This window comes from Thermobia domestica, chromosome 18, assembly GCF_964235325.1.
Source record: "Thermobia domestica chromosome 18, izTheDome1.hap1.1, whole genome shotgun sequence".
Classification (NCBI taxonomy): domain Eukaryota; kingdom Metazoa; phylum Arthropoda; class Insecta; order Zygentoma; family Lepismatidae; genus Thermobia; species Thermobia domestica.
The window spans coordinates 133279561-133305103 of record NC_137471.1 but is presented as its reverse complement, the minus strand read 5'-3'; the positions used below and the strand labels follow the sequence as shown (position 1 = coordinate 133305103).

General features: G+C 33.6%; 1 protein-coding gene across 1 annotated transcript; it reads right to left on the bottom strand.

Moving 5' to 3' along the window:
* Positions 1-381: 381 nt before the first annotated feature.
* LOC145675261 (uncharacterized) lies at positions 382-20347 on the bottom strand. The gene is made up of 9 exons (XM_081745645.1): positions 20201-20347; positions 16818-16967; positions 13491-13628; positions 9100-9683; positions 8798-8855; positions 6800-6931; positions 5892-6011; positions 5650-5773; positions 382-3847 (listed from the first exon to the last, which is right to left on the bottom strand). Exons 1-9 carry the CDS (start codon positions 20345-20347, stop codon positions 3687-3689), a joined length of 1614 nt encoding a protein of 537 aa, XP_081601771.1. The 3' UTR covers positions 382-3686.
* Positions 20348-25543: the final 5196 nt, after the last annotated feature.

Below are 25543 nucleotides of genomic sequence, written 5' to 3'. Positions count from 1 at the left end.
TTAAAATATGGAACACGGAAGGCAGTCTCAGCTTGTTTAATTTATTACAACAGTGTTTATTATGGTCTTTAATCAAGTCTAAGTAATGGAATATACACATGAAAATCAAAACAAAAGAAGTTCAACAAAAATATGTCAATTAATTTTAGTAAGCATTTTTTAAAGTTTGTCAAGCAGTGTAGAATTTAAAAATTGTCAAGATTTACGAAATATGTGGTTCATTTCTATTCCAAGCGTAATTACTTCCATTTTTCAACTAATCTAATATTCATTTAATTACAACAAATACTTGAATTTTTTTATTCTTTAATTAACTGATATTCATTTGAAATCTACACTATACTATATTTCTACAATCTAATTCTAATGTTTTTTGGAATTAACCCTAGAGTACAATGATCATGACAAAAGATGTTTCCATCTAATGTGCCCTAATCATTCAAAGAGCGCCATAGAACACGTGAACATTCTCATGAAATCTCTTTGCATAGCATAATTTGTCGATGCGCACGAAACAGGAATTTCAATAAAAGAAAATAGCTTTTAGGATGACCTACAAATACACTATAGTGAAGAAGCATCTGCAACTTCAAGCATGACAGGAAGACATAATATCATGCGAAATACCGATTGATATGGTCAATTATATTTACAAGAGAATTACAGCGACATGACATTCAGGATTATTTTGAGAAGTCGATTTGGAAGATATACTACATATATTGATAACAAAATTGATGTTTGAGAAAGAGGCGAAAAAGAAAAAGAAATGTGCCAAGAGAAGGTTTATCAGTTTTCATAAAATGTTACTGTCACATAGTAAAGTGTGTTCAATATAAATATATACAAACTTCTAGAGGACAGCACCTGTCTCACGTAGTACATGAACAGGCGGTAGACCTGTCAGGATGATGAGCCAGTAGTGCACCAACAGATACAGGAACAAGTGGTGCTATCGTGATCCTGTTTGACGGCGAGGATAACCTAATGTGTGTACAAGTTCTACGGGACACAACAAAGCACGGGTAAAATGTGCACAGTAAAACATTTTACAGCGGAAGGAGTACCGCGTAGAACAGCCTACGACATCATTAAAAGATATAAGAATGGGATTGAGTGACCATCCCGAAGCACACAGAACAACAAAAAAGCATGGTTAAACTCAAGTGTGGCCACTTGTTGCAAAAATTCGATGCTCGTGATTTCATCTTGGATGATGAAGCCTGTGTTAGATTGTCCCATGCCTCTATCAATGGAAATGACGGTTTCTATACATCTTAAATCTCTACAGTCCCATCTAGTGTTAAATTTTCCAAAAAGAAGAAATTTGAAGAGAAAGTGCTTGTTTGGATTGCTATGGGTCCTAAAAGTGTTAGCCAACCGTTGTTGTGTCGATTTGGATTTGCTATTAACGCCCAGATGTACCTGGTACAGTGCATTAGGAATAGACTAACACCGTACATACGTGTCAAAAATCCAGTCGAAATCCTTTGTGGAAAAGGAGCAAAATACATGTTGTGACGCTTAGCAAGTGATTCATTTTCTCCTGATTTGTTGTACTTAGGGTTAATCTTTTTTTCTTTTTTTCTACTTCGCTTGGAATCTATTTTACTTTTGTTTTTCAGATTTCTGCATTACTCAATATATTTTCTATTTCTATATTATATATCTGTTCTATACTACACTACATTCTACTTTCTACACAACTGTTCTACTTAACACTACTTTCTACCTACTTTATATTTTTTTTACTTTTTTATTTTTTTTATTTTTTTTTTACTTTTTTATTTTTTATTTTTTTTTACTTTTTATATTTTTTATTTTTTTTACTTTTTTATTTTATTATTATTTTTATTTTTATTGATTTCTATATTGAGTCTATAACAGTGCATATGTATTGTGTAAAGAAACAGTTGGAATATTAGTATTCTTAACTTTCGATCACTAAGTCTGAGATTTGATACTCGTAACCACCTTTAATTTTTAAAATAAATCAAACCCGTTTGGAAGTGTAGCACCATCATGTGTGAATACATTGACCTGACTTTTTAACACTATGTACTAGATAATTTTATAGTTCTCTCTTGTATTTAAAATCTACAGTCGCTGAAATATTTACTTAATGTGACTGAGAGTCAGTGTGTTTGTCAAAAGTCACCACAAACATTCAGGCACTTGTCCAATTATGATGCTGTTTAAATTCCTCCACACAGAATTCGGGAAGGTGGTCTTTGAACCACTGTTGTACGGTGGCCTTCATTTCATCATATGTGAAATGTCATCTCATCAAAACCTGTCACCTTACTGGCTTCTTCAGCAGACCGAAGATGTGAAGGTCCCAACGTGACAGGCCAATGATATAGGAAGGATGACTCAACATTTTTCACTTGAATCGTTGGAACAAGTCCTGTACTACTGGTTCTATATGAAACTTACATGAAACAATTTGAAACATTCTTTGATCTTCTGAGGTTAAGTAATGATGATTTTTGTTTTCTTGAAGAATAGAAATGTAACAATAATCATTAAATACTGTTATAAACTCAATACAATATAAACTTCATGCAGAAATCTTCCTACTACAGTGATACCTTTGAATAACGGGCATTGATAGGACGTAATTATCTGTCTGTAAATGAAAGTTGACAGTTACAGAGAAGACATGTTCCAATTGTTGGGGGAGTAAAGCAGGAATTCGTTTTGTAAACAAATAGAAGTACCATTGAAGAGATGTGTTTATGTGGGGTTGCAAGGGAAGATACAAGTACCAAGGGAAACAGAAGTAGTGACTTTTTCAGGGAAGAAAAGAAATTTCGTGTAGAATTCTTGGTCTTATAATTGGTTCTCCACCATAGAAAGTGTTGAAGGAGTAACGCCAGGAAGCAATTTAGTTTGGATAGATGTACAGGAAAATGAAGAATGTTGTGTGTGGTGGTTCACCAATTTATTGAGATTGAATTTGAAAGATGTTTTGTAGAGAAGAGAATTTCTGTTTCCTTAGCGTGACCACGTTTTATTTTTAAATTGAAGGGAGCATTTTTTGTGCTGAATATGTATAAACTGAGAACAAAGAGCTTACTAAAGCATTAGGGGAAAATAAGACTGCTGAGACTCCTGTCCTATTATAATATAAACAGTTTTAACGGGATTAAAAAAAAAAATCTGTCCGTATTATGGAGGTGTCCGTTATTGTGAGGTTTCACTGTATTAGATTCTACAAAACGACTTGACGTTGAGAATTAGCAAAAGCTTACTATTGAATTTTGAGGAACTACAATTACTACATAAATTATATACACATATATATACAAATCATCCTTTGGTCTAATGGATGTAATTTTCGTTCGTGAGGAACTGGAATATTCTGAGGCAAAAAGATAGGTAATAAAGATGTATTTAATCTTAACATAATACTTAACCCTTCTGCAAAATGACAACCTAAAGGATTGAAAAAGATGAAATATTTCTCAAAAGTCGCCGAGTTGAGAGTCCGTCAAATTACCCGAAATCATAACTGCAGACAATTAATACAGAAAATCCGAGACACAGACGTCAAAGAGAAATATCGAAGACTTACAAATACATAATACAGATAAGGACATTAAAGCGAATTGATAAAACGAAAGATATATTATGTTTAGATATTCTTATCTTTTTACCTCAATTCCTCTTTAGATGAAGCATTCTCACTCACTGTCGTCGCACCAAGGAATGAAGCAGCAGCAGCAGCAGTACATATACTCCTTGCAGCAACATTGAGTATTATGGGGGAGATGAAGTAAGTTGGGAGGAAGATCCCTGGTTCCATGCTGTCTTTCCCACTCTCTTCTTCTTTCCTCTCGTAGATCTAAAATGAACAAAAATATAAAAATAATGAGGATTTGAATTATTATATTTTATACAATTAAAATAGCATTATTTCTAATTTCTCTCTTTGTACTTGGGTTCATCTGGGAACTATTAGTACTCATGGGAACTAATAACATTTAGAGGGACGTTACACGTTGAATACAGTATTATATAAGGCTTTTTGCGTACAAAATGGAGCTAGTTTCTCAAGTCTCTGGGTATATGTCGCAGCGTGTCCGGCATAAGGTCATTTCACAGTTGATAATTGAAGCTAGTAGATGTATAAGTGATGGGATTCTTACAAATAGACGTAAGGGGATACTTTCAAATATCTAGGATCAATATTAATAGACGGAAACCATATTCACGAAGAAATTTAATGTAGACTAAAAGCAGGGAATTCGTACTTATTCAGTTCAAAATCTATATTTATTTATTATTCAGCTCAAAATCTCTTGTCGTCGCGAATTCTGTCGAGGAATTTAAAACTTAAAATATATAAAACGATAATCATGCCTGTCATGCTGTATGGTCGCTTACTCTGAGGGAAGAACATATATTGAAAATATTTGAGGACAAGATCCTGAGACGAATATTCGGACCGAAGAGAAACGGGAAAGCGGAATGACGGAAACTTCATAACGAGGAACTACATAATTTATGCGGTTTACCAAACATTGTTAGGGTAATCAAATCTAAGAGGGTCAGGTGGACAGGTCATGTAGCCAGGCTGGAAGAAAGTAGGAACGCTTTCAAAGACTTGACTGGAAGATCAATCGGGAAACGACCATTAGGAAGACCTAGGCGCAGATAGGAGGGCAATATTAAAATGGATCTCGCAGAAATAGGAATACAAAACAGAAATTGGATCTAGTTGGCTTGTCAACGCGACATTGACCCTCCGGGTTCCATAGGCCATGAAGTTAGTTAGACGTAAGGTATTGCGCCGTGAAGATAAGTGAACTTCCCGCAAAACTGCGCTACATTTTCCAATTTTATTTCAGTAAAGGTGTAAATATTGCACAGACCTTTTAAGAAATTTGTGCTGTTTACGGGCAAGATAAGATATCAGTTGCTTTCGTTTTGGAAATTTTTATATCCAAGATGCTCCTCACAGTAGGCATCCAATCACACAAAAAATAGGTGATATTCGGGCAAAAGTCGAGTAAGACCGTGATATAAATAGTCATGGCTTCGCTAATGACCTAAACGTTCATAATCAAACTACCATGTTCACTTGCGTAATAGTAGCACTTTTTGTATCATTTTTTAAAATGCGAAAATCCAACTGCGACTATTAAACGAGGAGAACTGCCATTTACTTATCGCTATGATCAAAACTGCCATTTACTTATCGCTTTCGAATTTTGATACATACAATATTGTGTCAAAAAAAATTGGAGGGTGGAAGAAGTAGGTTGCTTGATCTCTGTTGACAGATGGGTCACGATGTTACGTGTCAGTAAACACGAAAAGTTCTTTTCCAATTTCGAAGGAAGTCACGTTCACCAAGAGAAAACTTAAATGATTAAAATATATTTATATAATTTGAAATAAATGAATAGAGACAACTAGACTTGTTTACCACAAAAAGTTGCAATCTACTGGACTAGGTATGAATTAGTTGCATTTCAGTTCAATGGATAGCATCAGTAATCAGTGCTATAAGATGGTTTCACCGTGTAACCAAGTAAATATTTGTATACTGGTACATAAAAGATTAACTCATAAAGATTAATGATCATAACTCTTATGGTGATAACACTAATTTGTACAGATTAAAATATCAAAATAACTTACACCAATTGTTGCATGGGTCCGCTTCTAAGCACAAAAAAGCCGAAAACGGGGCGACAACTAAGCTAGCTGCACAACTAAGCACACACAGAAGTCTGCTTCGCCAAGATAAAGGATACGGCGGCTCCTGTAATAAAAATATGTTCTGTGAATAAATCTATAAACATTTTATAATTGTATCAATCTTACAAATATACAAATAATGTATATATAAACAATATATATATATATGAGTCACAATTTACCTGAACTGGGTGTTCACTCAGGCTATCATCATCGGCTTCACGCTGGTGTTCTCGCGGTGACCTCTGGGTGACCTCTTGTCTCTGCTTTCTCCGTCTTGTTGGTTCTTCTCGCCGTTCGCGCTATAATAAAACAATATAAATTTAATGACAATAGAGAATCATTTTTATTATTCTTGAAATTTCATATAGAAAACTATATATAATGATAATTCTAAGCTACTTACGTTTCGTAAAAAGAAAAAAATCAGTATCAGTGATGTTATTCAGCTAGTTCGCACAGATTCGCCCGAACTGGTTGTTAAAATCGCCTCTCCACCTCTAGAGCTAATAGAGGAGCACTTATGAAAAAGAAAGAAAAAATTAGTATTGTTCTTGAGAATCTAATATATTTATTTTCCTTTCCTTTCCAGCTTTTAAAGAGATGATTAACACCACATTAAAAAATTTTCAAGTGTTTGTAGATAGTCAAGGTTTTCCTAAAGCAGAAATTCATCAAATCATCAAGGAGGCAAGAAAAATAATTAAAGTTATTGCTGAGAGTTCCGCAAAGCCAGAAGACATTAGTTTAATAAATAACGTAACTACAGATAAAAGAAACTCCCTCTTTGCTGAAACTCTATCTCACCTCTGAGAATAACTTCTTGTAGGAAAGCCTTTAGAAGAATGGGATGCAACGCACTGGTAAAAACGTGGTTACACCAAGGGTATTATACACGTGCCGATTGTTGGGTTAAAAAGAAAGCAACATCCGAGTATTCTAAACATCGACTTTAATTCTAGGCTTATCTCAACATCGGCGAGTTTTGCAAAGTAAATATTAAAATAACTATTTGCATGACTTCAATCTAATACTGTTATTAGTATCATTGGAATCAATCAATAAATAAATAAATAATAAATCAGTTTACCTCCTTGATCTCCTCCACGAAAACTTCTTTGACCATCGTCTCACGATCCATCTGCGAAATCCCAGGAGGAGAGGTGGGATGACTTCGTTCCTCAGTTGGTGGTGGAGTGGTCCGTTTTCGTGTTGCTTCCTCCTACGAAATATAAATCAAGTTATTTTAGTTCCAGTCCAAATCTGTTTCATCAATGACTCATCTTACTTGTAACAATACCCCTGTACTTTTATTTTCTACATAATATCTCTAGTTGCATATAAACATCATTAACAGCTGGGAATTCAATAGTATATATATAAAGTGTTTGTGTCCACAATAAGTACAATCTCCTACTTCAAGTGAATTTTGCCACATGTGTAGTATGATTTCTTCCAGCATATTAAAAACAGTCATTTATTATTTGTAAAGAACGACATTATTTCGTTCATTTCCGTGGATCTATCGATTTGTCTTCTCCATCAGAGTAAATCTGTCTTCAACATTGGGGGGAACGGGTAAGACAGTTCATTTTTTAAGCAGATTTGAGGCTTATTCTGGAAGGGGGGAGGGGAGATGAGACTCATATTACGGTAGATGAATTTGATTTCCGAGGTGAACCTGTTGTGTATTATACAGCAAGAAACATCAATTTCATCTCACTTTTCTTTGTAGTAGACACAAATAGTATCACATTTCTCCCCCCCTCCAAAAAAACACATTTCAAATCGGATTATTGGGGGCACATTTCCCCCAGCTCCAAGATTGAGAGGGATTTGTGCCAATGGTCTTATCTTTGGACAATATTTTAGTTAAATAAAAATAAAAATTTAAGAGTTCATGATAATTTAGGGCTATATCTCATTAGGGCTATGTCATAATGAAAAGCTTAATGGAGGGTTATTTTAACATGTTTTAATTCAATAAGTTCTGGTACAGAATAAATTTTTAACTTTATAAATTAATTATTTTTTCCCTCCATTCTCTCAAAAACTACGCATGACCTTTTAAAATCACACATATCATTTTGTTCTATCGATTGGTATATTTCTCATCTGTGAACATTTTTTTCATTAAACGCTAAGAGTATTCTAGAATTGGGTTAAGGTACGTTTCATTAGTGGATTATGCTTTATTTCTGTGACAGGAGGTTAAAACTATAAATATGGATGACAATTTCACATCTTCCTTTTCAGAGAGGTAGCAGCGAAATAAAAAAAACTGAGTTAAACTATGTCCTAACCAACTATTAAATTAAACTCCGGAATGTGTCTAAATACCAGCTGTCAATACCGAAATTTTCAATGGAAATCTCCATCTTCTTCAGAAGCTTATTTATTTACATAAACACACACTGCTCTTTTCAATCACCCTTTATAGTTTCCATCACATAATTAAAAATATATATATATATTTCAGATATGGCTAAGTTTACATCTAACATTGGATAGTTTGTAGCAAATATGGTAATTTATAATACATTAAGATTTCTGTTTCAATTAATTATTGGGGTTTCATCTGTGTTGTGAGAATTTTTTCCTTTTATCTGTGTAGTTATGTTTCCTGGTAATATGGTGAAAAATAAAAATAAAATCAATTAGTTCAGAAAAAAGTTTGTATTAACTAATAAAGCTCAGCTGATAATATCACTTTCCCTGATAGCTCGAAATAGTAGATATGATTTGCTTCAAACTTTTCAATCTGCAAAGAATATTTGGGTCGTGATTTTCTTGATGCAACGATCCATTATACGCTGAAGAAGATGGTGACTTGCATTGAATATTTCGGCATTAACGCATAGTTACACGCATTCCTGAATTTAAATTAAGAATAGTGAGCGTCAATTTAGTTTCTTCGGAAGTTCTATCTTAATATCTTCACATAAACAATTTAAACCTTTTGTCACAACTTTTACGCTTAGAGTTAGTACAAAGAGAAAAAATAAACTTATAAATTTCATAATTATAAATAAATAAAAATAAGAAACTTCCTATTGATTAAAAATTAATTTCTATTTTGTTGTCTTACCGTTCCGCTTTGTCTCCGCCGGAAGATTAAGCTTCTTATCCTGTGGAACCTGGAAAGTCTAAGATAAAAAAGTAATTAGAATTCGTGTGAACATAAATACAATTTAGTACACTAACAAATAATAAAATAAATTAGTTTAGTGTAAGTAATTTCAATTAAGTTTTTGAGTCTTATTACATCATTAATATAATTCTCAGGTTTCTAACAAGCTGGGCATGAGAAATACTACGGTCGTTAAAAGTGCATAACCCAAACCATTTTCAGAAGAATATATATGAACAAATAAGACTTTGAAGTATTACCTGGAACGGGGAGGCGGTCGAACAACTGGACCGTACACACGCTTAGTTCTTCTGTCTTCCATGACGGTCGATTCTCCAGTTGTTTCTTCTTCCTCCCTGTGGCTGCCAACTTCCTCCTCGGTGCGTGAGTGTAGTCCATCCTCCATTTGAGATGCAACCTCAGCTACACCTGATTCCACCAAATCTTCTCCAGCTGTAATGGCCTGTGTTGCCCGTCTCTTGAACTGGAGTAAGCGCCACAGGTAACATAGACATTTGAAGAAAATGGTCAGTGGCGATTCTTCAGGAGGAATACCACTGAAATCGTGTTCTGGTAAGTCCACGATGTTCCATGGCATCCCCACCTGAATCGTCTGCCAAGTAACCAGGCGGGGTGTAGGTACTCCTATTGCAGTTGCTATTATCAGCAGGCTTCTGATACGTTCGGCTTCAGAAACGCTAACAATAGCCAAAAATGATACAGGTGTATAACCAAGAATCATTCTCAGCCACGATACAGACATGGACTGAGGATGTGACGGTAACACTGAGGTTGTCTCAAAAGGAAAAAGATAACTCTCAACACTACTCTCTGCTGTTAGATCCTAATTCAAAGAAAGAGAAAACAGAGGTAAGTCACATTAACTGGATAACCATCAATAATATATGTAAACACAATAGAATTCTTTTAAAAAAATCTAGTTGGACCAAAAGATAAATTAGAATACGAGCTATGAGTAATCACTTCAGCTCACGAGCTGTTGCCAGCCTGTGCATCTTCTTCCGATGTGATTTTATCGGAGGTTGAACCTTGTAACTCAAGTAACTCTCCGAGTGTCTACACCTGTACTCCCATTTGTAATGGAAACCAGGGCTACGCCTATCGAAGACATACATAGCAAAGCCGGAAAGAAGTGACAACTGAAAAACAAATATTATTAAAGAATTTTTGAAAGAAATGAGAAGTACAGTGGCGTATGTAAGGGAAAGTTCCAGAATGGATGACTCAATCGTTTTTTTCCATCACGTAGTGGACATTCTCTTTACAGGTGATAGTGTTGTCTGCTAGGTCGGTAGTCTGTTAATTGTTCATAGTGGGTAACTCATAAGTGTCTAGAGATTGTATTGTTCGTACCGAAGGCGTGCTGTTCTTTTTCTACTCTTGTTGAAGGGCAATAATAGTGACTATGCTTGGGAAAAGAATTTCATAGGAAATACACGCACAAATAAGGGGGGGATTCTGAGTGAAGAAGGCTACAGTACTCGCCAAATTTCTGCCAGATTGGGTTGGTACAAAAAACAGTTGCCAGAGCAATAAGTAAAAGTAAGTTCCAAACCACTGGAAATTATGGCTCGAAAAAGCCAAAAGGACGTCAAAAGTGCACAACTAAGTGTGTGGATCAGGCATACTTTTGGCAGGAAAGAAGTCACCCAGAAGATCAGCCAAAGCAATCCAGGCTGGTTTACTAAAAGATAGGAATCTACCTAACCATAGGACAATCCGCAGGAGGTCATTATGTGCCAATTTCAAAACCTATAAGATTGCCAAAAAGTCGAAATTGCCGACCAACAACATTGCCGATCAATTGACATTTTGTAAAAAGTATCAGGGATGAGCTACTGAACAATAGAAAAGAGTTATACTTTTGGCAGAGACCCAAGTATCGCAATTTTATACCTTTTGTAGATACATACGATGACCTTCTAATACAAGGGATTTTCAACGCTACATCATTCCCATTGTAAAGAATGCTGCTAAAATCATGGTCTGAGTGTCATTTCTGCTAAAGAATTGTGGTTCATGCCTGAAAGGATATTAATGAATGGAACTGTCTTTCTCGATATGCTTAACGAGTAGTTACCAGTGTTTATGGAGATCAACCAGTGCACCCACTCCCAACATGATGGAGTTGTTGGGTAATTTTAAAGCGGAAAGTGGCTGAACGTAACCTCAGTTCAGTTTCTCAATTAAAAAAAGCTATAAAACACGTCTGTTACAGAAATTTCACCAGAATACTGTGAAAAATTGTATCTGTCCATGCCTTCTCGTATCTAAGCAGCGTTAAAAAAAATAAAGGTTTGTACACCAAATATTGAACTCGCTTTCAAGCGTGTATACTTCACTGTGTTTCTATCACTGAAATGTATCCTTTGTATGTGTTTTTAACCTGAAATGTATCTTTATATCAATGTACATCCGTATTTAAATGAGAATATTCTTGTGTATTCATAAGCATGATACTTATTTGTGGTGAGTCATCCATTCTGGCCAATATATCGTGTTTCATAACAAGTACAACGTTTGAAAGGTGATTCCTAACACAGTTAATAAAGAACATTCATATGGACCTATGGAGAAAGTTGCTTAGTTTCACAGCTAGGACTGTCTCAAAGTGAAAAAGCTACAATGCAACAAGAGAAACCATGGAGTGGTGCTACATATGAGTGTAAAAGAAGCCACATGCCATTCAATAATGCATTATTTCAGTAATATGCGAGGTGTACGCAAGGTATTCCCTCACAACATAAATTCCAGACATGCTACAAACAGAATTTTTAGATATACTGTGACTTAAAAGGTGCATCTAAGTAGGCAAAAGGTAAGCTTTGACAACAGTAAATACGGAATACGTAAGCGGGACGTCTGAAGTATTAGGGAACCCCAGATCCGCGGTTCCTCGTGTTGGGAATAACGTATGCTAAGGTGAGATGTGCCACAGCATATTTCACGTATTTTTTTTAATACATATAAGCGTCAAATGATACATCACCTTCTGAACGTTGACGGTGTTGTTTTGAGCACCCTATATATATGAAAATCACACTTGTCCTGAAAGTATATGAAATAGAGTCCTTGAATCCCCCCCTGATTATATTCTGCGTATGCCACTGGAAAAATATATTTAACAACTACAGAATATAATAAATAAAATGTTTGAATAAGAATTACATATTCATATTAAATACAGTGAACCCTCGGGTCCCTAATTTAATCCGTTTCGTAAGCTGTTTTTGAATAGTTAATTTGAACCTTTTTCAGTTGGAACAAATAGTTAAGGGAGGAGATAGAACCTATTCTTGGGACGCTGAAGTGATTAAAAACTAAAATTATTTTTTTTATTGAAATTAATGTAAATATACACAACAATTGATCTATTCTGGCCGCAGAAACATGCTATGTATTTTTTTTAACTTTTTACCTTTTTAAATATTTTTTGTGATGAAGAATATAAATGAAAATACTCTTAAATTATCCTAAACTAGATATAATGAAAACTAAAATACAAAAAAGTGCAAAGAAATTTTTGAACACCACACAACGACAAATAATGTTTATGACGAATGCTTGAAAGCACTACTGATAGCGTGCATACAAGTGTGTGTTCATAGCCCGAAATATCGTTCGTGAACCGATTTTTGCACGAATAGAGGGATTCGTGAACTGTGGTCCACTGTATTAAATAAACGAAATATTATTAAACAAACAAGTTTCGTGTGAAACTACGGTAGACTTCCAAATTATACAAATTTAATTCTTAAACTTGAAGTAGTACCTCTATAACTACTGGTTTCAACAGAGGAATAAGATCAAAAATAAGACCTGTTCCTCCATCCATATCAAAAAGCCATTATTTGCTATCTCTTACTGCTTTTGTTCTATGGAGAGTCCTATTAAAACCGGAAGTACTTGTAAATTTCAACCACTCTCGGTTTTCGTAGTGTTGTTGGTAGTGATAGCACATTCCCTTGAGACGATGAATCGATTGCAAAAAAAAAAAAAAAAAAAAAAAAACTTTGTCGCTATCTATTACTGTTTTGGTTCTATGGTGGTCAGCGTTGAAACCGGAAATATTAGACTTTTACCACTTCTGATTTGAACAGAGAATTAACAGAGGTGATGGAACCTATTCTTGCACGCTGAAGTGATTGAAAAAAAAAACTGTTCTCGACGTCTTTTATCGTTTTTGCTTTATTGAAGACAATATTAAAACGGAAGTATTAGTAATTTCAACCACTTGTGGTTTTGGTAGAGTGTTGTGAGTTGTGACGGTATGTTTTCTTAAGACGATGATCGATTACAGAAAACCGCTTGTTGCTGTCTATTACCATTTTTGTTCTATGGCAACCAATGTTGAAACAGGAAATGGTAAAGAGTTAAGGGAGGAGATAGAACCTATTCTTGGGACGCTAAAATGATTGAGAAAAGTTGCTTCTTGATATCTCTTACCGTTTTTGTTCTGATATCTCTCGACAGACGGACGGACATAACTGTTGTATAAGACTCCGACATTTATGCACAGCATAGTATGGAAGTCTGATAATTCGTTCATATAAAGTTACATTTATTTTCGTAAATATTAAGATAAAAATTACAAGGTACTAAAGCAGTAGAAACTTCGATGCAGACATACCTCAGACGCAGTACTCCAGCTACTACTGTCTTCAGTGATACCTTCCTCACTTTCTGTCAAATCCGGGTTCTTCTTTTCTAACGTCATATCCGTGTAATCGATGGAGTAGAAGCTTTCCGTTGAATCGGAACTATTCTCCTAAAATAATAATAATAATAATAATAATAATAATAATAATAATAATAATAATAATAATAATAATAATAATAATAATAATAATAATGTAGAAAATTATATACATTTAAAATTCTACAGCGTTAACGTCTATTCAAAGTCTATACTCATTTTCTTAAAGTTAATCTGTATTTATATAAGTTTTAAGTACAAGGTATCCCTATAAACTTTTAAAGTACAGCTGCCTCCCTTTAAAATATTACCATGATATAACAACACTGGAAACACCTTTGTCCAAGCTTCTTGTTCGTGCCTATTTAAGCTGGTTTGATGCAGTCTGTATCTGGGTAAGCCTGCGACAAATGTATGTAATGTGAAGTCATCGTACGAAACACACATATCGAAATAGGGCAATATCCTAACCTAAGCTTTGTTACAAATTGGATAAAACTTTGATCGAAACGTTGCAGATATGGATGCAGAAGTGTTGACGATGATACAGGATCAGAACTCCATTGAACGTCAAGGAATGAGGCGAACATGGGAAAACATCGTTGAAATTTGATAAACATATAACTTCACAGCAAATGTCTCTGATTTTTTAACAGAACAGTAAAAAAGCCAATAAGAAAGAGTAATGTGAGTATTTGGTGGCTACTGCAGTACGGGACAACACCTTTCTAAAGTACATTGTGGCGGTCGATCAAACCTGACGTTCAAAAGTTTCGTACAACCATTTCACACTATATGCATTTGTCGAACGTTTATTCAAATACAAATTGCATAAAACTGATTTAAACAGGCATTAATAAAAAGCTTAGACAAAAGTATTTGCAGTGTTATCATTTCACGTTTTTTTAAGTTCGATTGAGTTGATTTGAGTTTAACGTCCCTTCCAGCAGCGAGGCTATATGAGACGGGACCTACTGATTAACGTGGAATCCGAAACACAGAAGCTCCCGCCGGAAATCGAACCCGGGTCTTCCTTGCTTAAGTTCGAGTACTTTATAGGCGCGTTACTTTGTAATATTGAACCTTAGCTGCACCAATCACTTACATCCGTAATAATGTACTTAGAAATTTTAAAAATGCGAGTAAGTAACTTAAAATAAATTTAAATATCTCTGACAATAAAATTTATCATCTAATTACCTCTGTACAAACATCTATAAATTTTATTTGATTAATATTTTTAGAATTATAAATAAATAAATAAATCTTTAAGGTTTGATCATTGATATATGTAGAGGAAAGAAATGTAAGTGGCAACATTGAAGAAATTTAACCATTTTGTTTTAAAAGAAACTACCTATGTTCAAATATATCAGAGAAAGAGCTTATCTATATTTGTACACTAACTGTTAAATATTTGAATAGTAACACCAGGATATGAGACCCAGGTTCGATCACAGATCATGTGAACGTACGGTAGATAACATCGTATCCATAGTTTCACGTTTCCTCCCGCATTTTCATTCCACCAATTCTTACATAATCATTCAGTTTCATTTATCATCCGTCCTTTACTCTAAAAAGCATAATCATTGGGCGTAAAACTAAAATTCATTTCAGTTTTTAAAATGATAACAATAATAATAATAAAGTTCCAGTCTAAATATTGCATAAACAAAAACATGTATTATTTAATAGTTGAGGGGGCCGCGGTGGCTCAGTGGTAGAGCGTTCACCTCTGGTGCTAGGGGTCCCGGGTTCGATCCCAGCCCCCGCCAAGTGAACTTTGTGGTGGACAAACACCGTGTGCGTGGGTTTTCTCGGGGTTCTCCCGTTTCCTCCCACTTTCTTCATTCCACCATTTCATTCATTACTCATCATCACCGTCTCCTTTAGCCTAACCGGCATAAGCGTGGGACGTAAAACTCAAAGATTTCATTTCATTTCATTTTAATAGTTGATTCATATGAAAGAAATCATTTTAAAATATCAAAAGAAATTTCATTTATTTTTCATACCGGTAATCGTAAGGTCAAAATTTAGAAGCTAGCAAGGCAGTAAAAACATTGTGATAAGCAATAAAATCTCAGAGAAAGAGTATCGAAATTAATGAAGTCATGAAATAAGCTACGGTTATATGTATAATACGGATGTCAAAGAAATTTTAAATCTTCAGTTTAACAATATACTGTATCGAGTTAAGCAGACGAGTTGAGTTCAGTTGATTTTGAGTTTAACACCCCTTTCAGCGGCGAGGCTATATGAGACGGGACCTACTGAATCCGAACATGAGCTCCCGCCGGGAACCGAACTCGGGTCTCCCACGCTAAAGACGCGTACGCTAACCACGAAGGAGCTCAAGCAGACAACTTGAATATTATAGTAAGACTATCCATGGCTTTGGATTGATTATTTTAACAAAAGAAACACTGATCAAAGCTTAAAACACACTTTATTTTAAATTATAATTTGTAACGGTTTCGGTTATCTAACATCCTTTTTCAGAGAATATCGGAAAATTGAATAGTATGTATCGTTTATTGAAAATAATAAAAAGTGTATCAAGAAAAATCTATTTGACGATTCTAATTGAGGTTTCAATTCTTCATTTATACGATAATTTTGGAGGGAAATTTTCAGGAAAGTCATTTGTTACTTCTCCTTTAAGTTATACTTTCGGAAAGACTATACACCTAACATGCAGTAGTACAATATGTAGCATCGCAGTATTTGCTACGACTACGTTGCATAGCTCTTAATATATCGTACAATTTTTCTTCGTTTCGTGCTCACGACGTAACATCATTCTGAGCTCACGCGGCAAGACACTCTCACTCATTCAAAGGCGATGAGCAACAATGAACAGCAAAGAGATAGAGACATCTTTTCGTCTCAAGGTTACCAACCAGACAGCTCGGGGAAGCAATCTGCTCACAATAAAGGATGACCAATCTTTGCAGAAAGCATTACTCGCAGCACACAGAATACAGTCTCTGAACATATAGGTGAATACCTACTTTTCGAGCATATGTTTATATATGGTTTGTACGATCCATTTATCGTGGAGTTTATCACAATATTTAAATTTACATATGATTACCTACTGCAATAGTCGCCACACACACACACAAAAAAAGAACCATATAAACTAATTTTAAAGAAAGATAAAAATATCACTAACATTTTCGGTTAATACATTTCACCTTACTATTGTCATTAAATCACATATCATACAGTCTTGAACAATCTAAGTGTACTGACCTCAACATCAGGTGTCACAAGATCCATTTGCAACTGCAAAATGGATGCGCTTATATCCAACCTTGTCCTGAAGGTGGTTTCTCTTAAACGCTCTTCCTCCTCTGTCAAGTAATCCACGAAGTTAATGCCTCTGGCAATGAACTCGTCAACCTGAAAGAGGAAATAAATAAACAATGTGTACAAAGCTTTCTGTTTATAAATTATAATATACAGGGTGCAACAAGAAGGTACTGCAAAATTTCAGCCGCCTAATGGTGTGAAATAGTCACATTCTGGTCGCTCCTTAATGTGACTCAATTTAAACTTCAATAACTCAGACTATAATTAAGCTACGAGGATAATTTTAGTAGCAATGTGTTCCTGAAGGATGAAGGTTTCCGTCTATATGTATTTTATGAGTGTACCCCCAAAGGGGAAGGAATGCCATCCCCAAATTTCTTATGCAAAAAATAAAAGTACACGTACTTGCCCTCTCCTGTCTGCCGTGGTATCCACCACATACTTAAAATACATATCGGCGGAAAGCCTCGTCCTTCAGAGATACATAGATACCAAAATTAAATTCCTAGCTTAATTAGGGTCTCAGTTATTGAGGTTTAAGTTGAGTCACATTAAAGAGCGACCAGAATGTAGCTATTTCATACCATTAGGCGGCTCAATTACCAATCTATATTTGTTATTTCCATATGACCTACAATTATGTCCTAGAATCTAGATGTTATGGGAAAAATTATACAACTTTTTTCTTTCGAACAATTCTTTCCGGATTTGGTTCAATATTTGCTACATTTACTCTCACATAAAGCTCAGCATTCAGAAGATTTGTAAGTTGGTTTTCAAGAAAGAAAGCATGTAAAATGCTAATACATAAAAGTAAGTGCTACAGAACGGAACCAGATGTTTCAATGTCTTTCCACCTACAGGATTCATACAGATTTTTGTAAACTGTTTTCCCTTACTTTTACTAACAAATGATTATCTATTTCTCTGACAAAAGTTTGTTTAATTTCTCCACTTTTTCGTATCCCCAGTAGTTTAATTAGATACCTAAACTCTCAGAACTGGAAAATTCTTTTTCTAGCTAAAATCAAATAATACGACATGCAAGCCAAAATTACGTGTCGTTTCGCCACAGTACAAAACAAATAACGGAGTATTAACCTAATTTACATTGTTTGACTTTGGACTTCAAGGTATAACTACAAAATCTCAAGCTTCTATATTCGTTTTTCATATATTCGTCTGTGAAAGAAAGTTCTTTTTAATACTATCCTGAAATGATTGATTTCACCATAGAGGTATTTAATAAAGATTTTGTTTACATGTTGTGTATTCATCTCTAGTGGAAGGATGCTCACTTTGCAGACTCTACTATATGGAAGTGGATTGTGTGTCAACTGAAAATATGTCAACTATCTGAGAAAACTGCTCTTTGAAGATGTCCGTAACCTTAGAAAAGTTTCACATTGTATCGTGGAAAAAAACTTTGACAAATCACGTTAGACTCTTCGACAGCTGGATAAAGAGAAGATGGTCTCTCGGATTTGAAAAAGGCTTTTCACAGAGTAAGAATATGAAGGGGTTCCTTATCCACTTTGTTTCAGTGACTTCTCTCAGTTTTGAAACTGAAAGATACCGGTACGTTGCGACACAGATATTTTCAGTCCAGAAGTCCCCTCGGAACTGAAATTTTTCCAGTGTCTAAAACACACCCTAGAAAAATAGTTCTCAGACGTTTTTGATAGCGACATACAAAGATTGCAACGACGTCTAGAAGTGAACGGGAATTATCCTTTGAAAACTGACAGCAGCATATATATATATATCTATATCGAAAATAAAAACTGCAAGAATTATGGGGAAATGGCGTGTAATATTGTACGCACCTCATATCGTAGAATTTTTATTATATGTACTCTTTTAGAGGAAGATAGACTTATGTTTTATATCTATAAATAAATGATTTAATTACTGTCAGAGTTCAGGAAGAGGCCCTATGAAACCACAATTAGTCAATATATGACGTGACAAACGTACTTTGACTCTCTCAAGGATTAGTTTACGCTGTCTTAATGGAAGATTTTTAGATGCAAGGTGTATGAGTACGTTATTCCCAAGAAGTTAACCAATGAGTAACAGGAAGAGTGATTGCAGTGGTCAATGGAGAAATAATTAGCAGGTGAACGAGGATCCATATCTTTTGAACAACGTGATTGATTAATTACTGGAAGTTTAATGGGAACGTCAGCAGCAACATTATTTGTTCCAATAAAGGTAGGGCCAATGACTGACACATTCTGTACATTAAAAATTCAAAATAAAACTCTAAAAACTGAAGTTTAAGTATAAAATGACAAAATAAGAGATTAAAAGAAACTATAAAAATTAAAACAGGGTCGGTGAAATGGCTAAAAGAATGAATGACAAAATTGTAAAATATATATTTAAAAAATAAGTAAAAATAAGAATAACAATAACATGTAACAGGAAAAATTTAAAAACGGAATTATTCTACATAATCTGATTAACTCCTAAAGTTAACTGACGTCTGAGTATTGTGAACATTCTACTAGAACCTGTCAAATATTCCGTGGGACGATACGATCTAGTCTACACAGTACGAAAGGTTAGCATCAGTCACTAAATAGAAATGAGATGAAACTGTCCAATACCCGAGCCTTCATCATGGTGTTTCCTGTACAATCCAAACGACAGTCGTTCCTCACCCTGAGTGTTGGAAGATTTCTTCAATAGAACAGGTATTCAAAGAATGGAGATTCACTTCAACTAACGAAATCAAGACTATGTGACACGTATTCTGAAGGTTATGACAAAGATTCCATACGGAACCGTTGTGACAAGTGTCATGAACGTTGATAGAAGTACGTCACTGTCCAAGGTCATTACTTTGAAGGTGGTGCTCTGCAAGAAGGTGTATGGTATGTGCAACTAACTGAATGTCCATTCTTTGCACGCCGAACTGTTTCCCTTGCTTCAGAAAAAACACATTTCAATGAAAATATAACGATGAAATAAAGATAAAATGCTCTATTTTTAGCATAAATTTTGAACCACTCACATGGGGAGTTATGCTGGAACATACATACATACACATACATCCGTTTTTATATAATGCGAGATTACTCCCGTAACCCCTGTTATGTAGGCATTCATTACCATGTTTTAAGTTACGAAGTAATTTGTTAGGGGATGTTGTTAAATTTATGAAAGACATAACTCCCTTCCTACCCCTTTAAATATGGTCCAGGTGTTCCAGAGTTAAGCTGATACACACACACACATATTTTTATTTATATAGATAGAGGTATTTTTTTAATTACTGGTACTATTTTCTAAATTAATTATAATGTGAATCAGCTAACCTGACTGTGAACATTGCTGGTGCCTGGCTCGTGTCCCTCAAGCACACGCCGAAGTCTTTCTCCTTCTGCCAGGACACTTTGGGTCGTCTCTTCCAGTCGTCTGCGAGCAGACGAAATCTCTTGAAGCACTCGATTCATCTTCTCCATTGCTATCCTATCTGTAAAGAAAGGTGATAACACGTTAAGAAAATTATGTTCATCTTGGAACAATATAGGAACGCAAATTAGATTTATATCTTGCGAGAGTAAAAATCATGCAATCCAATGGATCGTTAAAAAAAAAAAAAAAAAGACTATCGGAATCTTATTTGCGCTCCTGTGCTGAGTCTTATTTCTAGAGAAGTCTACCAGTATCTACAACATCCGTTAGTGACCTTTTTTTTATTTTGCGTTATACCATTTGTTATAACAGTTACTTTTTGTACAATACAACTGCTTGACTGATGACTCAAATGTTAATTTCATGTTGTTCTTATGACTCACCTCAAAGGTACAGCACTATACTTTAGCGTGTCAGAAAATATCTGCTACTTGACTGCCCTTTTTATTCTAAGAAGTATTTATGAAAAGTTTAAATCTCTTATTTTGAGATTACACACATTGTTTATTATTATTATTATTATTATTATTATTATTATTATTATTATTATTATTATTATTATTATTTAAATATAAAATAAAGGTACACTATTTCAGAAATAAATATAAAAATAAATAAATAAATAAATAAATAAATAAAGATAACCTGTCTTCACTTCTCTTTTAGGAATAACAGATTAAAATGTTATAGTCAAGTAACTGAAATGATGAACAATAAACTTATTTCATTTACAATTTAAACTTTTATGGATACTAGCAAATTGGAGAGCATAATAGATGAATTGTTAACAGTTTCTGTAGGATAACCTTTTATTTGTTGGCAATTGTTATTAGTTGATAATCGATAACGTTTTATTGATTTAGTAACTGTTATTATAATTAGATCAACTTGATCAGTAACGGAATATTTACTACATCTACTTTCTTCATCATTTTTATTTATTGGGCTACATTCATAATCAACTATTCACTACTCACAATCTACGTTCGTATCTAATGAATGTATGCCCTCTAGAACCTGCATTATCTACAGTACCATGAACTACTTTACTTGTCAATTTATTTTAATGCAGGCTTTGCAACGTTATCTACTTCACTCACAATGTACAACGAATTCAAGTCAAGAAACAATGTTAGAAAACTGTCCTTATAGGTATTAGTTGATTGTTCCAAAGCTATATGTTCAATTTTACTTGTAAGGATATATATAGTTTGTGTGGGGTCTCAACCACATGCACTAGTGTACAAGAAAACGACGTTGGATCTTCCAACCAAAAGCGAAAACGCTAATTATTTGATCATGAAGCACTTGTAATAGATTGCGGTTGCTCAGTGGTAGAGAACTCGCCTCTAATGCATGAAATTCCTGGTTTGATCCCAGCTCGCGCCAATTAGGCTTATTGGTATGGTGGACAAACACCGTGTCATGGACACTTCAGGGGTTCTCCCGTTTCCTCCTACTTTCTTCATTCCACCATCTCGTACATTATTATGATCACCGTCTAACTTAGTCTTGGAACATAATCGTGGGACATTAAATTAAGAAAAAAAAGTACCTCTAATGTCTTTTCTCAAGAATTACATTAGAATATATTTCCAGTAGAAGATACATAAAATACTTCAGTTTTCATATTGGAAACATAATTCTTTGTAATTTTGTTTCCAAAGGAAGAAAGTGAACGTAAACAGTCTTCAGTGAAAACAAATTAACAAATACATTTAAAAAAAAAAAAAGTTTTGGTAATTTTTAGAGTTACACGTAAAGTGCATAAATCGGCTTTTGACAAATTTAACGCACATATTTTATTCATTTAATTATGTATTTTTTAAATTAAGTTTTAAAAGCGAATATTTATTGAAGAAATAAGGATAAAATATCCAAAAACTATCTATATTTCGACAGTATTATTTAAATATTTTATATTTATTACATTTATTGTTATTATATTTATTATTATTATATTTATTATTTTATACTATTTTATAAAAACAAAAAGCTTGACTTGAATTAACTGCACATGTAAGTCTACTGAATTCTAACTACGCTACTTGGCCAAAATGAAATATGTGGAAAGTCTGGAGAACATACAGCAGATGGCACAGTGCTAAGATGGACCAGCACTACAGGACTTAACATAGTGATGGAAATCTGAGAACTGGAACAGCTTACTTCACTGAAAGCATTGATGGTTTGATTCGGAGATATCAGCGTGGACTTGTACAGACATTAGCTATCGAAGGCGATGAACTGGAACAATCAGAGGCAGTAGTTTTCGACGTTTGTAATAAATACCCCCCTCCCAGCTTTCGACGATCTTGAAATGTAGCACCCTTCCGAACTTTCGACGATCGCGACAATTACCCCCCTCCCATCGTTATATTTCGTTTAGATAATTAAATAGAATTAAACTTAGTAATTAGAATTAAGCATAGTAACTTATCATAGTTTAAAAATAGTAAACAACGAAGTACAATATAAAAATCAGATTATAAATAAAAACAGTATACAAAATTTAAAATATCTAAAAATAAGGTTATATAATAAACAATATGTAAATTGTAAAATATCAAAAAGTATTAACAAAATTATTATAAAGAATAAGTACTCAAAAAATACATAACATAAAAATTATTAAAACATCCTTCGAAACACGAGTAAACAACGCACAAAAAATAATCACAAAAATACAAATAAATGAATAAAAATTTTGTATAAGGTGAAAAAATAAGTATCATAAAAATATCATAAAGAAATATCAAAATTGGAAACATATATATAATAAAAAAAGCTGTTAAGAAACATGGAGATTTCATTACTATAACACACAATTGTCGACGAAAGAAAATAACATGTCAAAGGAAAATTGTATACACGCACACACAAACACATACAAATATTTTAAAACACACAAATAGACGTAATACGTACGTACATAAAATATAAAATTTTAAGTGTGAACGTATATCTGAAAAAAAGATACATAAAACAAATATTGTATACCAAATTCAAAATTAAAAAGAACAACAGTTCAGGATATGATTTAATTTTTTTAAAAAAATATTGTAAAATCATGTATATCCAAACGGATACTAATAGTGGAATAAAAAATGTAGAAAATTAAATTATAAAAATGGTATAAGATAGGTAAAAAGAACCAAAATATTGGTAATAAAGAAAAAAAACATAATGAAAGAAGTTCCAAATGTAAATATATATAAAAGTGCGTGAAAGAAATTATAAAAAATAAAACAATAACTGAAAAGAAACAGGGAAAGGTATGCATTATACATAAAAATACACAAGTTCAGAGAAATAATTTATAATAAAGAGATTCAAGGGTATATTACTACACTTACTTCCATTAAAACTGAAAAAAAAGTGCTAAAGTTATACACCGGACTCAACTCAAGAAAGTATATGACTTCATAGGCACTAGAATTGTTACATTAAGAGAAAAGTCCCACATTATACACAAAATGAAATATAAATATATATATATATATATATATATGACACCAAAAACATACAAAATTATAACTATTATTGTTTGTACATACATACAGGCCCATAGCTAGGGAGGGGCTAGAGGGGACCTAAATTATTTTTTGCCCCCTCTAAAAATAACGCTGAAGAGAATTTTCAAACTGACTCAAAACTAGTGAAATTCTTGCAATTATATTTACCAAATTAAATTCAACTTTGCGAATTCTACTCATTTTTGTGTTTCTTCCTAGATGCACCAACATTTTCCATTGCCTTTACCCATTTCAAGAATTTCAAGCCGTGCCCTATTATTGCTACCATGACAAGCATCCAAGGATACCAGGTGCACTTCCAAACAACAGTATCATTGTCCACAACGTTAGTTGTGAATATTAATAAACTGTAGCGTCTCGCTTACTTTGGAAGGTAGAAAAATGAGTGCAAACGTTGAATAAAACATATACTTCTATTTTGTATTAATATATTCTAAAATTGCTGTAATAATTATAATTTTGTTCTAATGTTTAAAAAATAAATACTTCAATTTTAATTATTAATATGAGACAAAGTACTTCACAAAGAGCTTGTATTAAGCGCACAAAAATGAAACAAAAAAATGTACGGTTTCGATAATACAAAAATAAAATACAGATTCTGTAAGTAATAAATACTTTATGATGTTAATTTATGGTGTTTTTTGATGTCTTTGTCATTGCCCTCTCAGTCTTCATTTCTGCCGCCCCTCCCCCCCTATTAAATCAGGCTGGTTACGGGCCTGCATACATACATTAAAATATGTAAAAAACATTAGCTTAAAATCTTAGAATTAGGTGAAACGTCTACCGAATATAAACAAATGAAACTTTATTATAGATAATATGAACAATTAAGGAAAATGTACCAGAAAAACATGTAAAACCAGTATTATTGCATGCGTGTAGAGTATAAAGACACACACACACACACAACATATAATCATAAAAATACATTAAAATGGAGAGAAATATAAAATTAGACGTATAAATAAGATACAGAAATAGTGCAAATGTAATAATAATAAGCGGAAATAAATAAAAAAAATTAATTCAGAAAAATTGACAGTAAGAAAAATTTTAAACAGGCATTAAAGAAATCACACTTTATAAACACTTATTAAAGTAAATACATACAGAAAATTAAAGCAAGAACTTACAAGAGACAGAAGATATGAACGAGGATACACAACTTGGAGAAAATTGTAAAGCAATTACCATTTTACTGTTATTGTACCTTGTGCATGGTTCAAACACACAGTATATTCAAATAAAATATATATTTTTTAAATTAAAATTACTCGAACAAAAGCAGCCTATCATACATAAATCAAAGTTTAAAAACGTTGTCTACTTAGATAATATATATATATGTATGTATATGAATATTTACAGTGAATGTTTAATGAAGGAAGCATTAATAGGAATTGGGAATTTCAAGATTGGAGGCAGACCATTAATAAGACCAGGTATGCACATGATACGTTATTATAGCTAGAACCGAAGAAGGACTACAGAAGACGATTAACAAAGTAGTTGACATTGGGAAACTATATGGAATGGAAATCAATATCGAAAAGTCGAAAATCATGAGGATATACCGAGGAAACGCCCCCTTACGGGTCAAAGTAGAACAAAGAGAACTTGAAGAGGTCGAGAGAAATATTTTGACACGAGACGCTTACTGCACCAAAGAGATCAGGTCAAGAATTGTCATAGCCAAAGAAG

Excerpts from the sequence above, each read along its gene's own strand:
- LOC145675261 (XM_081745645.1), bottom strand. The coding sequence starts at position 20,347 with ATGGAGAAGATGAATCGAGTGCTTCAAGAGATTTCGTCTGCTCGCAGA. Across the intron at positions 16,968-20,200 it reads CCAGCAATGTTCACAGTCAG|GTTGACGAGTTCATTGCCAG; the intron begins GTTAGCTGATTC and ends TTCCTCTTTCAG. Across the intron at positions 3,848-5,649 it reads GGACCCATGCAACAATTGGT|ATCTACGAGAGGAAAGAAGA; the intron begins GTAAGTTATTTT and ends TGTTCATTTTAG.